At 46.3% G+C, this 15,862-nt stretch overlaps 1 protein-coding gene across 3 annotated transcripts in view; it reads left to right on the plus strand.

Moving 5' to 3' along the window:
* NTM (neurotrimin) overlaps positions 1–15,862 on the plus strand; it is an 836,512-nt gene that overhangs the window by 662,015 nt on the left and 158,635 nt on the right. For all 3 annotated transcript variants that reach the window (XM_035139811.2, XM_035139813.2, XM_035139812.2), the window contains one exon: positions 13,599–13,831. In XM_035139811.2, coding sequence (XP_034995702.1) covers positions 13,599–13,831 — 233 coding nt within the window. The remainder of the gene's footprint in view (positions 1–13,598; positions 13,832–15,862) is intronic.

Genomic DNA, 15,862 nt, shown 5'->3' on the forward strand with positions numbered 1-15,862 from the left:
AAACTCCAGAGGGGCCCTAGGAGTTGGGATAGGAGTGACGTGAGCCCACATGCCTTGGAGGAGGGGGAAGCTAGAAAAGCCTGCGGAGAGAGGGCCTTCCTTGGCCCAGATGGACTGATTCCTGCCTCACAACCCAGCTCTGCCGCCTTCCTCACCCGCTCCCTCTTCTGACTGATTTCCCACCACCAATTTCCATGACTCACCCATCAGGGTTGAGAATATGTTGAGCTCCTTAGCCAGTGCTTCTTTTGAAAGGACTTAATCTCCCACTGCTCAGAAGCTCTCCAATTTCAGGGCCTGTCAAGAAGCAGCTCGGAATTAGATTCCTAATGCTGCATGTCGCACAAGCGCACACAGTCGTGCATGCACTACATGGGAAGGCAAGCACAAGGAGTGGGTGTCCCAGGCTGCCTCTGCCCGCAGCACCAAAAGCCTTTGCCCATCTCTCTGCTTCACAGGCTTTGCATCAAGCAAATCCAGGGCGGGCAGGCGGTGCTGTTGCTCAGCAAAGGACAGGAGGGGGGGGGGGCTTTCTCTGTACCACTGCATACTGAACTCCAAGTTTGCCCTTTCATCCATTCACTTCCCAGGAAGAAAAAGGAATGGTTGTTGCTGTTAAAACCCAGGATTCCTGCCTTTTGCTTCTTACAGCAGCATGATCCTTACAGCCTTAAGCATGAGGCATTTGCATTTAAAATAAAATGCAACCTGAGATTTGGTTCTTACAAGCTGGATGTCTGAGCTTCAGTAAGGGGCTGTGGAGGAAGCTGCCTTAAAGGAGATCAGACACTTTGTCCATCTGGCCTGGTATTGCTTGTTCTGACTGGCCGGTATAAATGATTTCAGCTCTCTTGACATAATATGCTGGAGACAGTTCTTTAGTAACACTTCTTTATTAAAGCAACAAGACTCGACTCTGAGGAGAGGAAAGCTACATTTATAGGGACGGGACTAGCTAGAAAGGGATACATTTTGGAGGGAACAATATCAGGCAATCACAGTGCCGCCTTTTGGAGGAAACCAATAAGACAGAGGATCCAAATCAGGGCTGGCTCTAAGGGAAGGCTGGGTGGCGCAGGGCGCCAGGGCAGTGCACTGCCAGGGGGCGCCGCGCATGCCCACCAGTCACGACGAGAAACGGGGCGGGTGGCGCGCCGGAGCGTTCTCCGCACCACGGCGCCAGGGCACCCAACATGCTTAAGACGGCCCTGGTCCAAATACAGCAGCTTAAATGAACCAATAGTAGCTGTACCTTCTGGAACCAAAAGGCAGTTACTTTACCCTAATGCAAATACAGACAATAGTAATACAGATACAAAATCCTTTGACTCAATACACAACACCCAGCTTGTGGCATTGTCCCATTGACCACCACAAACCCACACCCAAAGCTGCTATCAGATCTGACTGGGAAGCTTCCATTGTCACCAGTGGACACATTTCTCCTGGGGATGATAATGGTTTGGGGAGTAGGATTTTCATTTGGACTGTGGTAAGGGGGAAAGCGTTAACCCCCTCCTCCCCTTGCATCACTGTCCCAATGTTGATTCCGGTTACAGGGGTTGCTAGGTTTGGGATCTTGGAGTATTCTTGAACCTGCAGACACACTAGCTAAATGAACTTCATTAGGTCTTTGGAAACTTTCACGATTGAGCAGCAACTCCCTGCTTTGGAGGATTAGGGGTGCATGAACCCTCTTCCCCAAAAAACGTGTGTGTGTGTGTGTGTGTGTGTGTGTGTGTGTGTAAAGGGACCCCTGACCATTAGGCCCAGTCGTGACCGACTCTGGGGTTGCGGCACTCATCTCGCATTATTGGCCGAGGGAGCCGGCGTATAGCTTCCAGGTCATGTGGCCAGCATGACAAAGCCGCTTCTGGCGAACCAGAGCAGCACACGGAAACACTGTTTACCTTCCTGCTGCAGCGGTACCTATTTATCTACTTGCAGTTTGACGTGCTTTCGAACTGCTAGGTTGGCAGGATCTGGGACCGAGCAACGGGAGCTCACCCCGTCGCGGGGATTCGAACCGCCGAACTTCTGATTGGCAAGCCCTAGGCTCAGTGGTTTAACCTACAGTGCCACCCTAGCAAGTGTCCCACAGCAATCCTCAGAATTATTATTATTATTATTATTATTATTATTATTATTATTATTATTCCAAACAGAAAACTTTGAAATTGCCTGTAAGTTTGCTTTGGGTGGCAATGGAAACCCATAAGTCACTCTCATTTTTTCTTTTCTTTTTGAATCATTTCCTTCCCTATCTCCCCCTGTGCCGTTTCTCTCCACTTTTGCATTTCATTTTGTACATGTGGCGTTGAAGCGGTTACCTGCTCCTGAGGGTCATCGCTGTATATCACCCAGATATCAGCTGGAGGACCGTGTGCCTCTGCCAAAGCAGAGCTGTCAGTGGATTTTACAGCTTCATCTAAATTTCCAAGTTTGCAGCAAGGACAAAGGGGAGTGCTGAAGGTGTCTAACGACAGGAGAGGGAGAGGAGGGAGCTGTGTTGAAGATCCCATGAGCTTTTCACCAAGGAGACGTGTGAAGGGCAAAGGCAAGATCCACCCTGCCAGGTGACTCTATTCCCCCCCCCACCTGTCCCCATGGGCCAGTTCCGTTTCTCAAGGCTTTGGTTACCGTGAGATGGCAGGCAGGCTATTACAACGACTTAACCAAAGTCAGAACCTGTCAGCAAGACCTTGGCTGTGTTGAGGGAATGGATGGAACAATCCACAGTGGAACATCGGAAGCTGTCTTATCCCATGTCAGACTATTAGTCCATCTAGCTCAGTACTGTCTGTCGATTCCAGTGAAGCCATTGATGCAAAGACAGCACCCAGCTCACTACCCAGAAGTGATGGTGCCTGGTATGAACCTCTCTTTCATTGCATGATGGGAACTGGGCTGGGATTTCACCTCTGGAAACTCCTGGCTAGACAGGTGGCCAAGGCCTTGTGAACTTGATGCAGGAAGGGTGTGGCATTTCTTTGGTGCAAGAAAGCTTGTCGCCGCCACCCCCCCCCACGCCCCAAAAAAGATTTTGACCACTTCTCCTGAATTGCAATGAGAGCAGCAATCAGAGGGCTAATTTTGCTTTGCTCATTCCCCAGGCCTGATTAATATTATTCATTCCCCCTGTGTCCTGCTGGGTTGAAACATGTTCCGTAGCCCAACTTCTGCAGGTGATTTGCATAAGAGGCAACAGCACACCAGGAGGAAGCATTTCTTGCACTTTGATCATTTGGTGCCCCACCCTTTCTCCTCCCCCTCACTTCATTCATTTGTAGGGAAATTGGGGAGTATGCAGGAAGGGGAAAGGAGCTGAAGAACTCTGTGTCCGAGGCGCTAAGGCTTGGCTGGGGACCTTATGATCATATTCTGCATCTGGAGTTTGGCTTGGTCTCTTAAGGGAGATGGGGTGTGCTCAGGGCTCAGGGTCATCTTCAGGTGAAGAGGGGAATAGCAGCGTATGGCTTTGCAGAGCTGGAAAGGACTCTGAGGATCATCTAGTCTAACCAGGGCCGTCTGAAGCATGTCGCGCGCCCTGGCGCTGTGGTGCCGAGATCGCTCCGGCGCCCCCGCTCCGCCCTGTTTCTTGGCACGGCTGGTGGGCGGGCGCACGGCACCCCCTGCTGGGCCGGCACCCTTGCACCCCGCGCCACCCAGCCTACACCTAGAGCCAGCCCTGAGTCTAACCCTCTGCAATGCAGCTGTCCCATATAGGGACTGAACCTGCAGTCTTGGCGTTATCAGCACCACACTCTAACCAACTGGTCTTGTAGGCAGTATAAGTAATAATAAACAGAAGAAGAACCTGCTGGACTGGGCTAGTGACCCATCTGGTCCAGTATCCTGTTCTCACAGTGGCCAAACAGATGCGTATTTCTTGTTAAGGAGTCTGGAGTGGCAAACAGATATACAGTGGTACCTCGGGTTAAGTACCTAATCCGTTCCAGGGTGCCGTTCGCACCCCGAAAATACTTAACCTGAGTGGCGCTTTAGTGCATGTGCGAAGCACCGATAGAGTGCTTCTGCACACACGTGAAGCGGGCAGAACGTTTCTGCGCATGTGCGAAGTGCACAGAACGCTTCTGCGCATGCGGGTCCGCCGAGTATGCAACCCGAAAGTACGCAACCCGCAGTGTACTCAACCCGAGGTATGACTGTACAATCTAAAAGCAAAAGCACTCTAAAACATTTAAAACATTCTAAAAACCATTACAATCAAAAACATCTAAAAGCGGTTTCAGTTAAAAAACATTTGAGAGGCAGTTATTTTTAAAAACATTCTTCTACCTGATGAGCCCAGGGTTGCATGGAACAGTGTTATTGAGCCACTAAACGTCTGGGTAAATAAGCTTGTTTTCATATTCTGCCTTACAGTTAATAATGAAGAGACAGGGACACCTCACTAGGAATGGCATTCCACAGCTCGGGAACCAACACAGAAAAGGTCCTGTCATAGGTCAGTGCCAACTGGGCAGTCTCCCAGGGATGGTACCACCAACAAGACCTCACTTGTCTATTGCAAGGGCCAAGATGGTTGGTAGGTTGTTGATGGTCTCAAAAGCAGGACCTGAGTGAATGCTACCCTCTTGGGATTCCCAGCCAGAGCCATTCAATCAGTCATTATCAATCATTTTATTTGTATGTCGCCTTTCCAGATTTAAAACCACACTCGGTTCAGAGGCACACAACCGATGGCACTCATATACCTCACTCTGCCCTCTCACCAGGGAAGCAAGAGACAATATCAGAGTTCAAGAACACATTCCAGCCAGGCAGAAATCCCTGAAAAAATCCTCACGAAGAACTAAGTGGCATCAGTAGTGGTTGCACCCTGGGTAAATGGTGTGTGTGTGTGTTGTGGCCAGAGAAAGAAGCTTGGGAGACCAAAGTCATTACCTGGGCCTGAGATTATTCACTCCCTGGAACAGGGTATTTTAGGGTTGGACTGGACTGCTTCTGTGTTATATGTTCCTACCACACTGGCACTTTCTGAAACAAGGTGTGAACTGAAACACAGCCATCCTTTGAAGTTTGCTGTTCCCCGAATTTTGCAACACAGTTCTCCCACCATGTAATGTGTCCCAAAAATGCATATACTAGGCTGAAATATGTATGAAATGCATATATTGGTGAAAATAACATACACAAATGCATTATAATGAATGAAATTGTTTTGCAAAAAATATGTACATATTGGAGAACTTCAACCTGCTGGTGAATGTTCATAAGGATTTAAGACAAACTGGTGTTGAAAAGGGGGATAGCTGAATTTAAGTTTGGAAAAGTGAGAAAGGGAAACCGAATCAGACAGGTTCACTCACCCCGATCTGACCAAGGCTCTGTGGGCAGTGACCTTGGATCAGGCCTTCTCAGTCGTGGTATCCCAGCTCTAGGCTTGATTGCTTGATGCCTCATCCTGTGAATTTATGTGCCAGCCTGCAACCGTTTCATTTGACCAGTTTCATTTCAAAAGTGGGTTGTTTTGTTTTGTTCTCAGATTGCTTTTAGTGGTTTATTGTTCTGCTACTGCTGCTTACTCTTTTGCTTTTAAGAAATGTCAGGCTTTTATGCCATTTATGTTTCTTGGTAATTTTGGTACATTTCATTTTGTTTTGAATGTGTCTGCCACTGTGCAATATAAGCATGTTGAATGGCAGAATAGAAACACAGTAGTAAGAAAATAAACAAAATGATCTTGCCGGGATTATATGTCCATCACTTCCTCAGGCTGGTTCCCTCCTTCTGCAATAATAATACTGACCTGCCCCTGCAGGGCTGTTGTAAAAATGGGTGAGGTAATGTATATGAATGCTGTTTGTTAAAACAGTGCAATCTTATTATGTTTACTCATAAGTAAGTTCCATGTAGGACTCTGTACCAACTGGTCTACTGCTGCCTGTGTGGAAGTATGATGGATCTGTAGGTCTAGCACAGGGGTCCCCAGACTTACCGGCGTTTGGGCCGGTTCCCACTGCGCCGATTGCGCGGCGGGCCGGAGGGCGGGGGAGCGCGCGCCCGTGCGGGCCGGTGGGCGGGGGAGTGCGCGCCCGTGCGCATGCGCACGGGTGCTTACTGGTGCGGCGGCGCGCTTCCAGGGTGGGGAAAACGCCGAAAATCCGTTGTGCGCATGCGCGTGGGCCTCCCCCAACCCGGAAGTGCACCAGAAATGACTTCTTCCGGGTCGGGAGAGGCCCATACGCATGCGCACAAAGGATTTTCGGCGCTTTTTTCCCAACCCGGAAGAGCGCTGCTGCGCTGCGCGCCGTAAGAGCGGGTGGCGGCGGCGGGGGTCATCGCGGGCCGGATTGGCAGGCTAATTGGGCCGCATCCGGCCCCCGGGCCGTAGTCTGGGGACCCCTGGTCTAGCAGGACCCAGATCGACAGGAGCCCCACACTTGATATCCTGTCAGCTAAGGCCATACATGGGTACAGTATCACAACCAGTTAGACCAAATTCCCAGATCTGCCTTCACTGAGCAACAAGAAATAATGCAGTCACTAACTCCATCTGATCCACTGGAATGTAGAAGGAGAATGGCACATTGGAACGGGAGAACAAATTACCTACATCTAAACTGGAAATTACCTACATCTAAACTGGATGATCAAACTGAGTGGCTACCTCCAAAGCCTTTCAGTATTGTTGTAGGTTTTTCAGGGGAGGGGGTTAGTCCGGATGATGCCCAGAGTCCCTTCCAATTTTTGGGATTATGTACCCAGTGAATGTTCAGATCTAATGGAGGGTTCTGTTGTTGAACTGGGCAGATGGGTTTCTTTGTGGGACAGTGACCATACCTGGCCAGTTAAGTGTCCTTAGCAGCATCCCAAATGAAGGAGTCAGGTGAGAGAGCTACAGTTAAGTGACAGTGCCCTCCAAGGTAATGGGTGCCCCCCTCACCTGGCTGGTAGATTAAAGACCAATAGCCAATGCAGTGTGTGGGAGCTGAGCTAAGGAGCAGAATGGAAGCTGGGTACACAGAAACCTACCTGCTTGCTCTGTGCTGGATCCAAGGCTGTGACTAATGGAGAAGCAATATCTGTTGGGGACCTAATGCTATGAGGCCCTCCATTCCATCCTCATGTTGTATACATGTGAAAATAAAGCCGTATTTCCTTAAGACACCACAAGTCACCAGGAGACTGAACCTGTGCAAGTACTTGGAATCCCTGGAGTCTCTTGCTTTTTGGAGTTTGGGGCAGCGTGTAACACCATATTGTTTTGTTCTTTAAAACCGTTGTTCAGTTAGGGAAGCTTTTTATAGGAATTTCTAAAGAATGAGCAAGACCTGTTGGAGTCAACTTCTGTGACACTTTGTTCCTCTTCCAGGACTGACTTGACTCTCTTCCGAGTGACTTTCCTCCTTTTATTTCCCGACGCAAAACACCACTTGTTGGCCTTTCTCTCGCTTTCTCCTCGTTGCCATGGCTCTGCAGAATGATTTTTATTTTTTATGATTGTGCCTCTCTCTTTGTCTGTGCATGTGAGTGTGTGCCTCCCCCCCCCCCGGTGTGTGTAAAAAAGACTTTGAGATTCCTAGAGTTCAGCATAACAAAGGGCCGATTCTAAGCTTGCTGTTGTTTGCATCGCCACAGCTGCCAAAGGCAGTGAGGTCTAGGGGATTGGAGCGCGAGGCGAGAGGCACAGTACTCGCTGAGCTGTTTTGAGCTCATCCTGTCAGGAAAGGCAAGGATCAGGCGGCCGCAGCCTTGAAGCGGAGGAACGCAAGCGGTGCGCCAATGGAGCTCGTGGAAAGATTTGCGTACGTAAGGTGGTTAAGGGGAGCCGGAATCTTGCACCCAGTTTAATGCACAGCTAAATCCTGCTGGAAGAAATGGGATTTGTATGCTGCATGGAAGCTGACAGCAGGATTTGAGCCAGCAGCAGTGAGGCAAAAATAAAAGGGGGAGGTGAGGAAATGGGGGGGGCAGAGAGAGAATGAGAAGGAAGAAGACCCTGCAACTTTCTGTAGCTGGTGCATTTGGTGTTGTGGCCCCACTTGGAACACACAAAATGCAAAGAAAGACACCTCCCCTTGAAATTAGGCTTGATTGTTCTCAAGGAGGGTTTGTGACGTGTCAAGGTTCTTGATGCATTTCCTGCCTGTCCCTTTTTAAACAGCAATGATTGTAAACCAACCAGTGTTTTGCTGAATGTTATCCTTTTGGCCAGTTGCCACAACCGGAGATTGATGATTGGAAGTGTTTGCATATGTAAAATATTGCATCTTGTGAATGCAGGTGGATCAGTTAACTAGCAAGGGCCCCAATTCTGCAGTCTGGTTGTAACCAAGGTACAGAACATCATAGTCTAAAGAATACCTAGGACATCTTTGTGTGCGGAAGGGTTCCCGTCAAACCCATCAAAGGCTGTTCAGTACCTCTCCTTGGAAGCATATTTTCAGAGTCAAGAAACTAAAGACTGAAACAATGCAAACATATGACTGTTCCTCTGAGCATATGAAAAGTGTATTTTCTTCATTGCTGGAGAGAGTCTCCATATACCACGTGTGTCCAATCAAATGATGTTCTTTGTCACCTGTGTATTTATGCATTCATCTCTGCTTCGATCGGCAGAATTGGCAATGTTACAGGTGACACATAATATCCCTTCCACATTTGCAAGAGCTCCATCTTTTAGTTTTGCAGCGCCTACACGTTGGAACTCCCTGCCTGTTGATATCAGGCATGTGCCTTCACCAGGCACCCCCAAACTTCGGTCCTCCAGATGTACAATTCCCATCTTCCCTGACCACTGGTCCTGTTAGCTAGGGATCATGGGAGTTGTAGGCCAAAACATCTGGAGGGCCGCAGTTTGGGGATGCCTGGCCTTAACTATACTATTTTCACTACCTTCTAAAAACATCATTGTCTAGGCAAGCCTACCCAGATGTTGAGAAAGTTGTTGTGGGTTTTAATCTGCTTTTAGTCTATTGGATTTTTTTTTATTGTTTTGAAACTTTAAATTGTTGATGTTTTATTGATAATTTGTTTGTTTTATCTTTTTTTGGAAACCGCTTTGAAGTGTGGGTTTTTGTTTTGTTTTTGTTTTTTACAACCAAGCAGTGTTGGTTGTGTGCATTTGACGAAATAAGTAAATACAATAAATTCAAGCATTTACATACTGTTTTTGGTTTATCCAGGATTTCTATGTGGTTTGCCAAAAATGGAAAAGGAAGACGAGAATGAAAACATACCAAGCAACTCATTCCCCATTCAAACTAGACTGGGCATCATGCATTTTGCTCAAAGTGGAGCCCTGAGGATCCCTGTGACTGAAACCTTGGGCTACTGTCCTTCCGGGGACAGTAAAAACTAACTCTTGTGTTGGTGATTGACTCTGGAGCTTTAAAAAGAGATTGCAACCGGTGTGGGGTGGGCATCCTGGCTCTGTGCATCTTGGGGCCTTGAGGAGCGTCTCCATGTGATAAGGGGAGATTGTGTGACCAGGCGCTGTGAAGGGTGAAAACACTTATTTCACTGCATCGTCATGCGTTGCCTGTGCCCTGCTGCCTTTCAAAAGCACTTAAATGCCCATTTGATGGAGGGAATGGTTGGATTACACACTGTCTGCCTCCATTATTGTCCACGGGTCCCCAGACCTCGGCATTTCACAAAGGTCAGGCATGAGGAGAAGGGGAGAGAGAAGGGGAGGTCGAAAGAGATTTTTTCCTTAAATCCTTCTCGCTGGCATGAGAAACTTCCCACCTCTTTCCTTCCACAGTAAGAAATATATTGTAACGACAGCATATCTCTCCACCTCTAGAAACCCTGTTCTAAAACTGTTGCGCTAGCTGTCAATCAATTTCCAGAACCATTTAAAGGATATATATATATATCCTTAAAAATCCTATCACTGCTACTTTGAGAGGCCACCTCCTTGCTACATTCTCCTTGTATCCCCAGAGGCTCCCCACCCATGAACTCATTTCCCCAGATCTGTGTCGAAATCACTGAGTCTGCTTAGCCAATTCCCCAGCAGCTCTGTATAGGGAAGTTTGTGATGTTTGCGCTTGTACAGTATATTGTGTTTACTTTCTTGGAAGCCACCCGGAGTGGCTGGGGCAACCCAGTCAAATGGGCGGCATATATATATATATATATATATATATATATATATATATATATATGCACACTCTCGCTATCCATGGTAGCCCTGCACCTGTGTATTGTATAAACGTACTTGTGCTTGGTGTTCATGGTTCGTGATCTGCCAGGACACTGTGCTGCGCCATTCCTATTGAAAAGAATGGGAACTGTGCAAGGCTGAGTCTCAATTAAGCACTGCCATTAAGCAAGGCCTTGTACTATCCTGGAAATGTTGATGTGCCTCTTTCCTAAATGGTGGGGGACTTGCCTTGGTTCATTGACGGCAGCAATCTGATGTGCGGTCCATTAGCTCTACTTGTGTTGGGTGACATCTGTGTAATATTTGGTGATCCATCAGTTGGGAACCCAGGAATCAGCTTGTATCACAACCACCGTTAAAAAAGAAGAAGAAGAAGACGATGTAATGGAGTAAGCAGTGGACGGAATACAAACACTCTGTCTTTAGCGTGAGCAGGTTTTACGTTTGGACATTATCCCCCATCATTGGCCTTTTAACATCGCTCTTCCTCTGAGTTATGAGGGCTGTTAAACATAAAGCATGCTTTAAAGGGAGCCTCTTCTCGGCCAGCTTTCTCGCTGGAGGGGGGTTGGTGGTGCTGTCAAAATGAGATGCCTTGGCGGCATGTGCTGCCTCCGTTTAATAGTGCCATTCAAGATTTGGGATCAAGGACAAGTGAGAAATCCAAAATGTGTCAGATAAAGCGCTCATGAAATGAGGTTGCAAAGTGGTTGATACGCAAGCAAGGAAATCTGGGAGGGGGGGATGTGCTGGGGATTGCAATACATTGAATGTGACTGGAAACAGCTGGAAATTGACCAAAAAAAAAATTCCCCCAGTCCCACCTCTGATTGGGAACATGAAAGTTCCCATTCAGATCTCGGTGCTTTGGAGTCACGTGAAATAAACTGTCACTGGAATGTTGACGTCCTGGACATTTTATTATTGTTGTTGTTTAATTGGATTGTATGGAAATGAGGTTTCTGTATATTTTATGTTGACACGATATGCACTGAATGTAGCAGTGCCAGAGGAAAGGAGGATGGTGGTTTATTCTTTCCAATCTACAGCGGTACCTCGGTTTAAGTACACAATTGGTTCTGGAAGTCTGTACTTAACCTGACGTGTACTTAACCTGAAGCAAACTTTCCCATTGAAAGTAATGGAAAGTGGATTAATTCGTTCCAGATGATCCACAGAGTACTCAACCTGAAGCGTGCTTAACCCGAAGTATGAGTTTAATTGGTTCTGGAAGTCCGTACTTAACCTGAAGTGTACTTAACCTGAAGTGAACTTTCCCATTGAAAGTAATGGAAAGTGGATTAATCCATTCCAGACGGGTCCGCAGAGTACTTAAACTGAAAGTATTCAAACCAAAGCGTACTTAAACCAAGGTATAACTGTACTCCTATCATTTCTGAGCTTTAGCCATGTTGGCAGGGGCTGGTGGGAACTGGGACCCAATACCATCTTATGGGCTGCAGGTTCCTCATCCCTGCCATTGAGGAACTGTCGGCCTTATCTACCCAACATGCTTAGGATTGTGTTGTAAAACCCACAAAGTTCAGCAGGGTATCTCCCTAGTAAGTGTGGATTTATGGGTAAGGGAAATTGCTCAGTGGTGAGGCATCTCCTTTAAATGCAGTAGGTCTCAGTTTCAGTCCTTGTCATCTCCAGATAAACCAGAGAATGACACCCTGTCTGAAATCTGGATAGGTGCTGCCAGTCAGAGCAGACAGTACTGAGCTAGATGGACCAATGGTGTAATTTGGTATAAGATAACTTCCTAGATTTCTGTAATAAGAAAACGTTTCAAATATATATTGTAGATTTTTTTGAACTGTTTATAAGATTTCTTACCTATCCTTCACCATAAGATCCATGAGATACAAGGGTAGGTTACAATGAAGGATGGTCTGAGAAATTCAATTCAGCTCACATCTGAAGGTGCACCTATCTAATTTGTGCTAGCCAGCAGGATACTCGAACCAAAATTCAGCCATTCTTTAAAATTCGTATTTCTCTGAATTTTGCAGTGCAGTTCTTCAGCCAAGTAATGTCTACAAAAATGCTGAGGCTGAAGTGTGCATATGGATATATTAATTCATATATAAGTGAATGTAACAAACAAAATGCCTTTGCAAAGGATTATGTATTAGACAACATTGCATACAGGAATGTGTAGGTAAGGATAAATTCACACTACCAAGCTGATAAATTTTCACGAGGAATTGTGTTTTTGTCTTAAATCACAAACTGATGTGGAAATGTGGAGAACTGAACTAAGTCTGGAGAAATGAGAAACTGAGAGGGACCAAAATTGGCAGATTCACCCGCCCCTCGTTACAAGAGTATCCTACACAGTTTTAAATGCATTGGGTCTTCAGCTTACACAACGGTTCAGTTCCAGGGGTCCACATGCAAAAGCAAAAATGAATAACACCTGGAAAACCCCTGACTCTCACCCTGTTTGACCATCCCTTCCTGCATGAAAGCCCTAGTGTGACCTTCTCAGAGCCCTGTAAGCAAGGTGGAGGGCTCAAAAAGCTCTTTCTGCAGCAGGCTTTCTCTACTCTCCATTTGTTTATTTATTAGCTGTGCATCTAAGGTTGCTATCACATAGATAAATTGCAGGTCCACTGTACATATTACACACACACAGGTAAAATTATCCTAACCAGAACAGAACAGTATAAGGCCAATATGAGAGATGGCTTCCACAAAAAACTGTCAAAGGTGCATCTTCAACATACAGAAACAGCTGTACAATGAGGCATCTGGATGCACCTCTGTGGGGAGGAGGTTCCATAATTGGGGGGGGGGGTTCACAGAGAAAGCCCTCTCCCAACCCACCATTCCCTGCACTTCTGATTGCATCCCCCCCCCCCTGCTGATATTAACACCAGAGAGGGTTGGTGGGGATGGAGGTTTTATTTCAGATGTTTGGAGCCTAAGTTGTGAGGAACAGAAAGTTCAGGGAAAAGTTGCATGAACTTTCGAAGAAGCAAGAACTGCAAAGAAGTTAGTGGCGGATGCTGGCAGTGACCATGCATGGGGAAAATTAAAGGAATGGACTGGAGGCTTTGAGATGGCCAGGGAAGGGTGGGCGATCTTCCTTGAAAATGGTTTCTGGGTACCAAAGGGGCAGCTCAACAAGAGCTTGAAGGTGTGTGCTTCTGAAATAATTGATATTCTTTCCTTTGGAGGAGTGCCAGAATGGATCTGAGGGTTAAGGTTAAAATTTTTAGATGGAGGAAGATGTCCAGAGTGCAGCCCTTGGATCCAAGTAAAGTGCTGACATCTCCCTCTTGGGAGAACGGAGGTACCGGCTCCGAGAAAATGCTTCTCTCAGCAAAGCTAAAAAAAGGAGGGAAGGGAAGGGGGGAAAGGCAAAGTGTCAGAAATCATATAAAATAGCCTCTCAAAAGACCCACATGCTGATGATGGCCATCTCTGCCCCCTTTTCTCTTTCTGAATCCAGGTGCATTGTGGATAACCGAGTGACCCGGGTAGCCTGGCTCAACCGCAGCAGCATTCTCTATGCTGGCAATGACAAGTGGTGTTTGGATCCGCGAGTGGAACTTATCGCCAACACCAAGACTGACTACGCCATCCGGATAAACGAGGTGGACGTGTACGATGAGGGGCCCTACACCTGCTCTGTGCAGACGGACAATCATCCCAAGACATCACGGGTCCATCTCATCGTGCAAGGTAGGGGCTCAGGGAAGCCTGAGGGTTTCATGTGAAACGTGAGTTTCTAGTCCTCATGCTGGAACAAGTGTTCTTGAAGGTGTGAAAGCATAAAAATCATGAAAAATAATCAACCCATGTAATATCTTTTCTCTCTCACACACACAAGCCTTCATGTTTTACTTCCCTGCCCCTTAGTTTTGCTGCTCTTAATTTTGACAGTGCAAAATACAAAGTTGTTTGCCTAGTTGAAGGGCATGGTGGCTTGGATTGTGCAGGCTGAAAAAAAATTGTGTGAGTGCGAGAGAGAGGGATGGGGATCTGTCCGTTTTAGTTTCTTATTCTCCCATTGTAGGTTCAGTTCTCCACATTGCCACATCAGTTGGTGATTTTTTTAAAAAAGGAAATAAATCCTTGTGAAAATCCATTAGCATTTTTGTTGCGAATTTCTCCTAAGATGTACGCCTAATAGTACACAATTTTGCCTAATTTCTGCAAAGCAATTTCACCCATTATTGTGCATTTTCATACGTTATTTGCACTAATGCACGCACATCTTACCCTAGCATATGCATGTTTGCTGCATTGCAAAAATTGGTTGAAGTGCAAATTTTGAAGGACGGCTGGTTTTCAATTCATCTATTGATTCAGAAAGTGTGAATTAGGTTGGTTCTCCTTTAAATGGCAACTCAATTGCATTTCTCCCCCATCCTTGCTGGGGAGTGAGGGGAACGTGTGATGTCTGTGAATTGCTGCACTCTTAGTGCACTAGTGGGGCTACTGGGCAAGAATTAATGTTGCAGGGGATTCTAATCCATTTGCCACCAGCCATCTCTCTAGGATTTGGCTGGAAGCCATCTTAGCATGACACAGTAGCTTGACTATTGGAATCTCATCTTGGGCTAATTTTCAAATGCTGATGGGTGTATTGATTTGGAAACAAGCTGGGTTAAGAAAGGCATTGGTCTTGTACACCAAACCGACCTGAGCTAATCCGCTGTCGATATGTTGGGGCTGAGCGTTATTGACAGACTAATGAATAGGAGACCAAAAAAATAAAAATAAAATAAAGAATATATTCCAGGACTCTTTTTCTCTTCTTTTTCTTCCTCTTAAAGCAATCAAGGAAAAATAAATAGAGCTTGTGCTCCCCTCCCTTCGCCATCTCCACTGCCCGTGAAACAACCAAAAATAAAAAAAGAGGGATGCATTACTTAGCTGGGCATTTTCTGTTTATCTTGCAAACTTTTATTACCTGTCCAGATTTCTTAAATCAAAGTCAATCACATGGAGGGGGGAAAAATGTTGAAGCTGCAATCAAGCAGCTGAGGAGGTATAATTATATTGGATCCATCCTCAAGCTGGTGCCTTGTTTCCTGACCCCAGCCCTTGATATCTTCTGGTATTTAAAATCAATCTTGCCTGTTTGCAGTGGTTGTTTTCTCTTCATTTCATCCTGTTTTCTGGAAGGAAGACATCTGGTTTCCCCAAGAAGGGAATACATAATGGCAGTTAAAGATTTGCAGCTCGCATGGCGAAGCTTTCGCAGGCTGTATTGCCTTCTGGGCAACCTTCTCTGGGACACCTGGCAATCATGGACAGGGCCAGAGGCAAAAGTGGGTGGAGGAACTAACATAACTTTTATGTTTGTACAGTTGGACATTTTCTACAAAAATTCACATGCCCCTCTCTACATACCCTCCAACTTTTCTCCAGTGAAAACAGGGACATCTTATTCCATTGTAGTAGCAGTAATTGTATTATTTATACCCCACCCATCTGACTGGGTTGCCCCAGCCACTCTGGGCGCTTCCGACATATATAAAAACATAAGAAAACATTTTTTTAAAAAAAATCTTCCCTATGCAGGGTTGCCTTCAGATGTCTTCTAAAGGTTGTGAAGCTACTTATCTCCTTGGCTCAGGGGGTCACATAACTCCATACCCTCCAACATTTCTTCAATAAAAAATGGGATGTCCTAAGTAATAGCAAGACATTCTGGGACCAAATCAGAAACCAGGATGGCTTCTGTAAATCTTCTGTCCCTGGAAA

This window comes from Zootoca vivipara, chromosome 15, assembly GCF_963506605.1.
Source record: "Zootoca vivipara chromosome 15, rZooViv1.1, whole genome shotgun sequence".
NCBI lineage: Eukaryota > Metazoa > Chordata > Lepidosauria > Squamata > Lacertidae > Zootoca > Zootoca vivipara.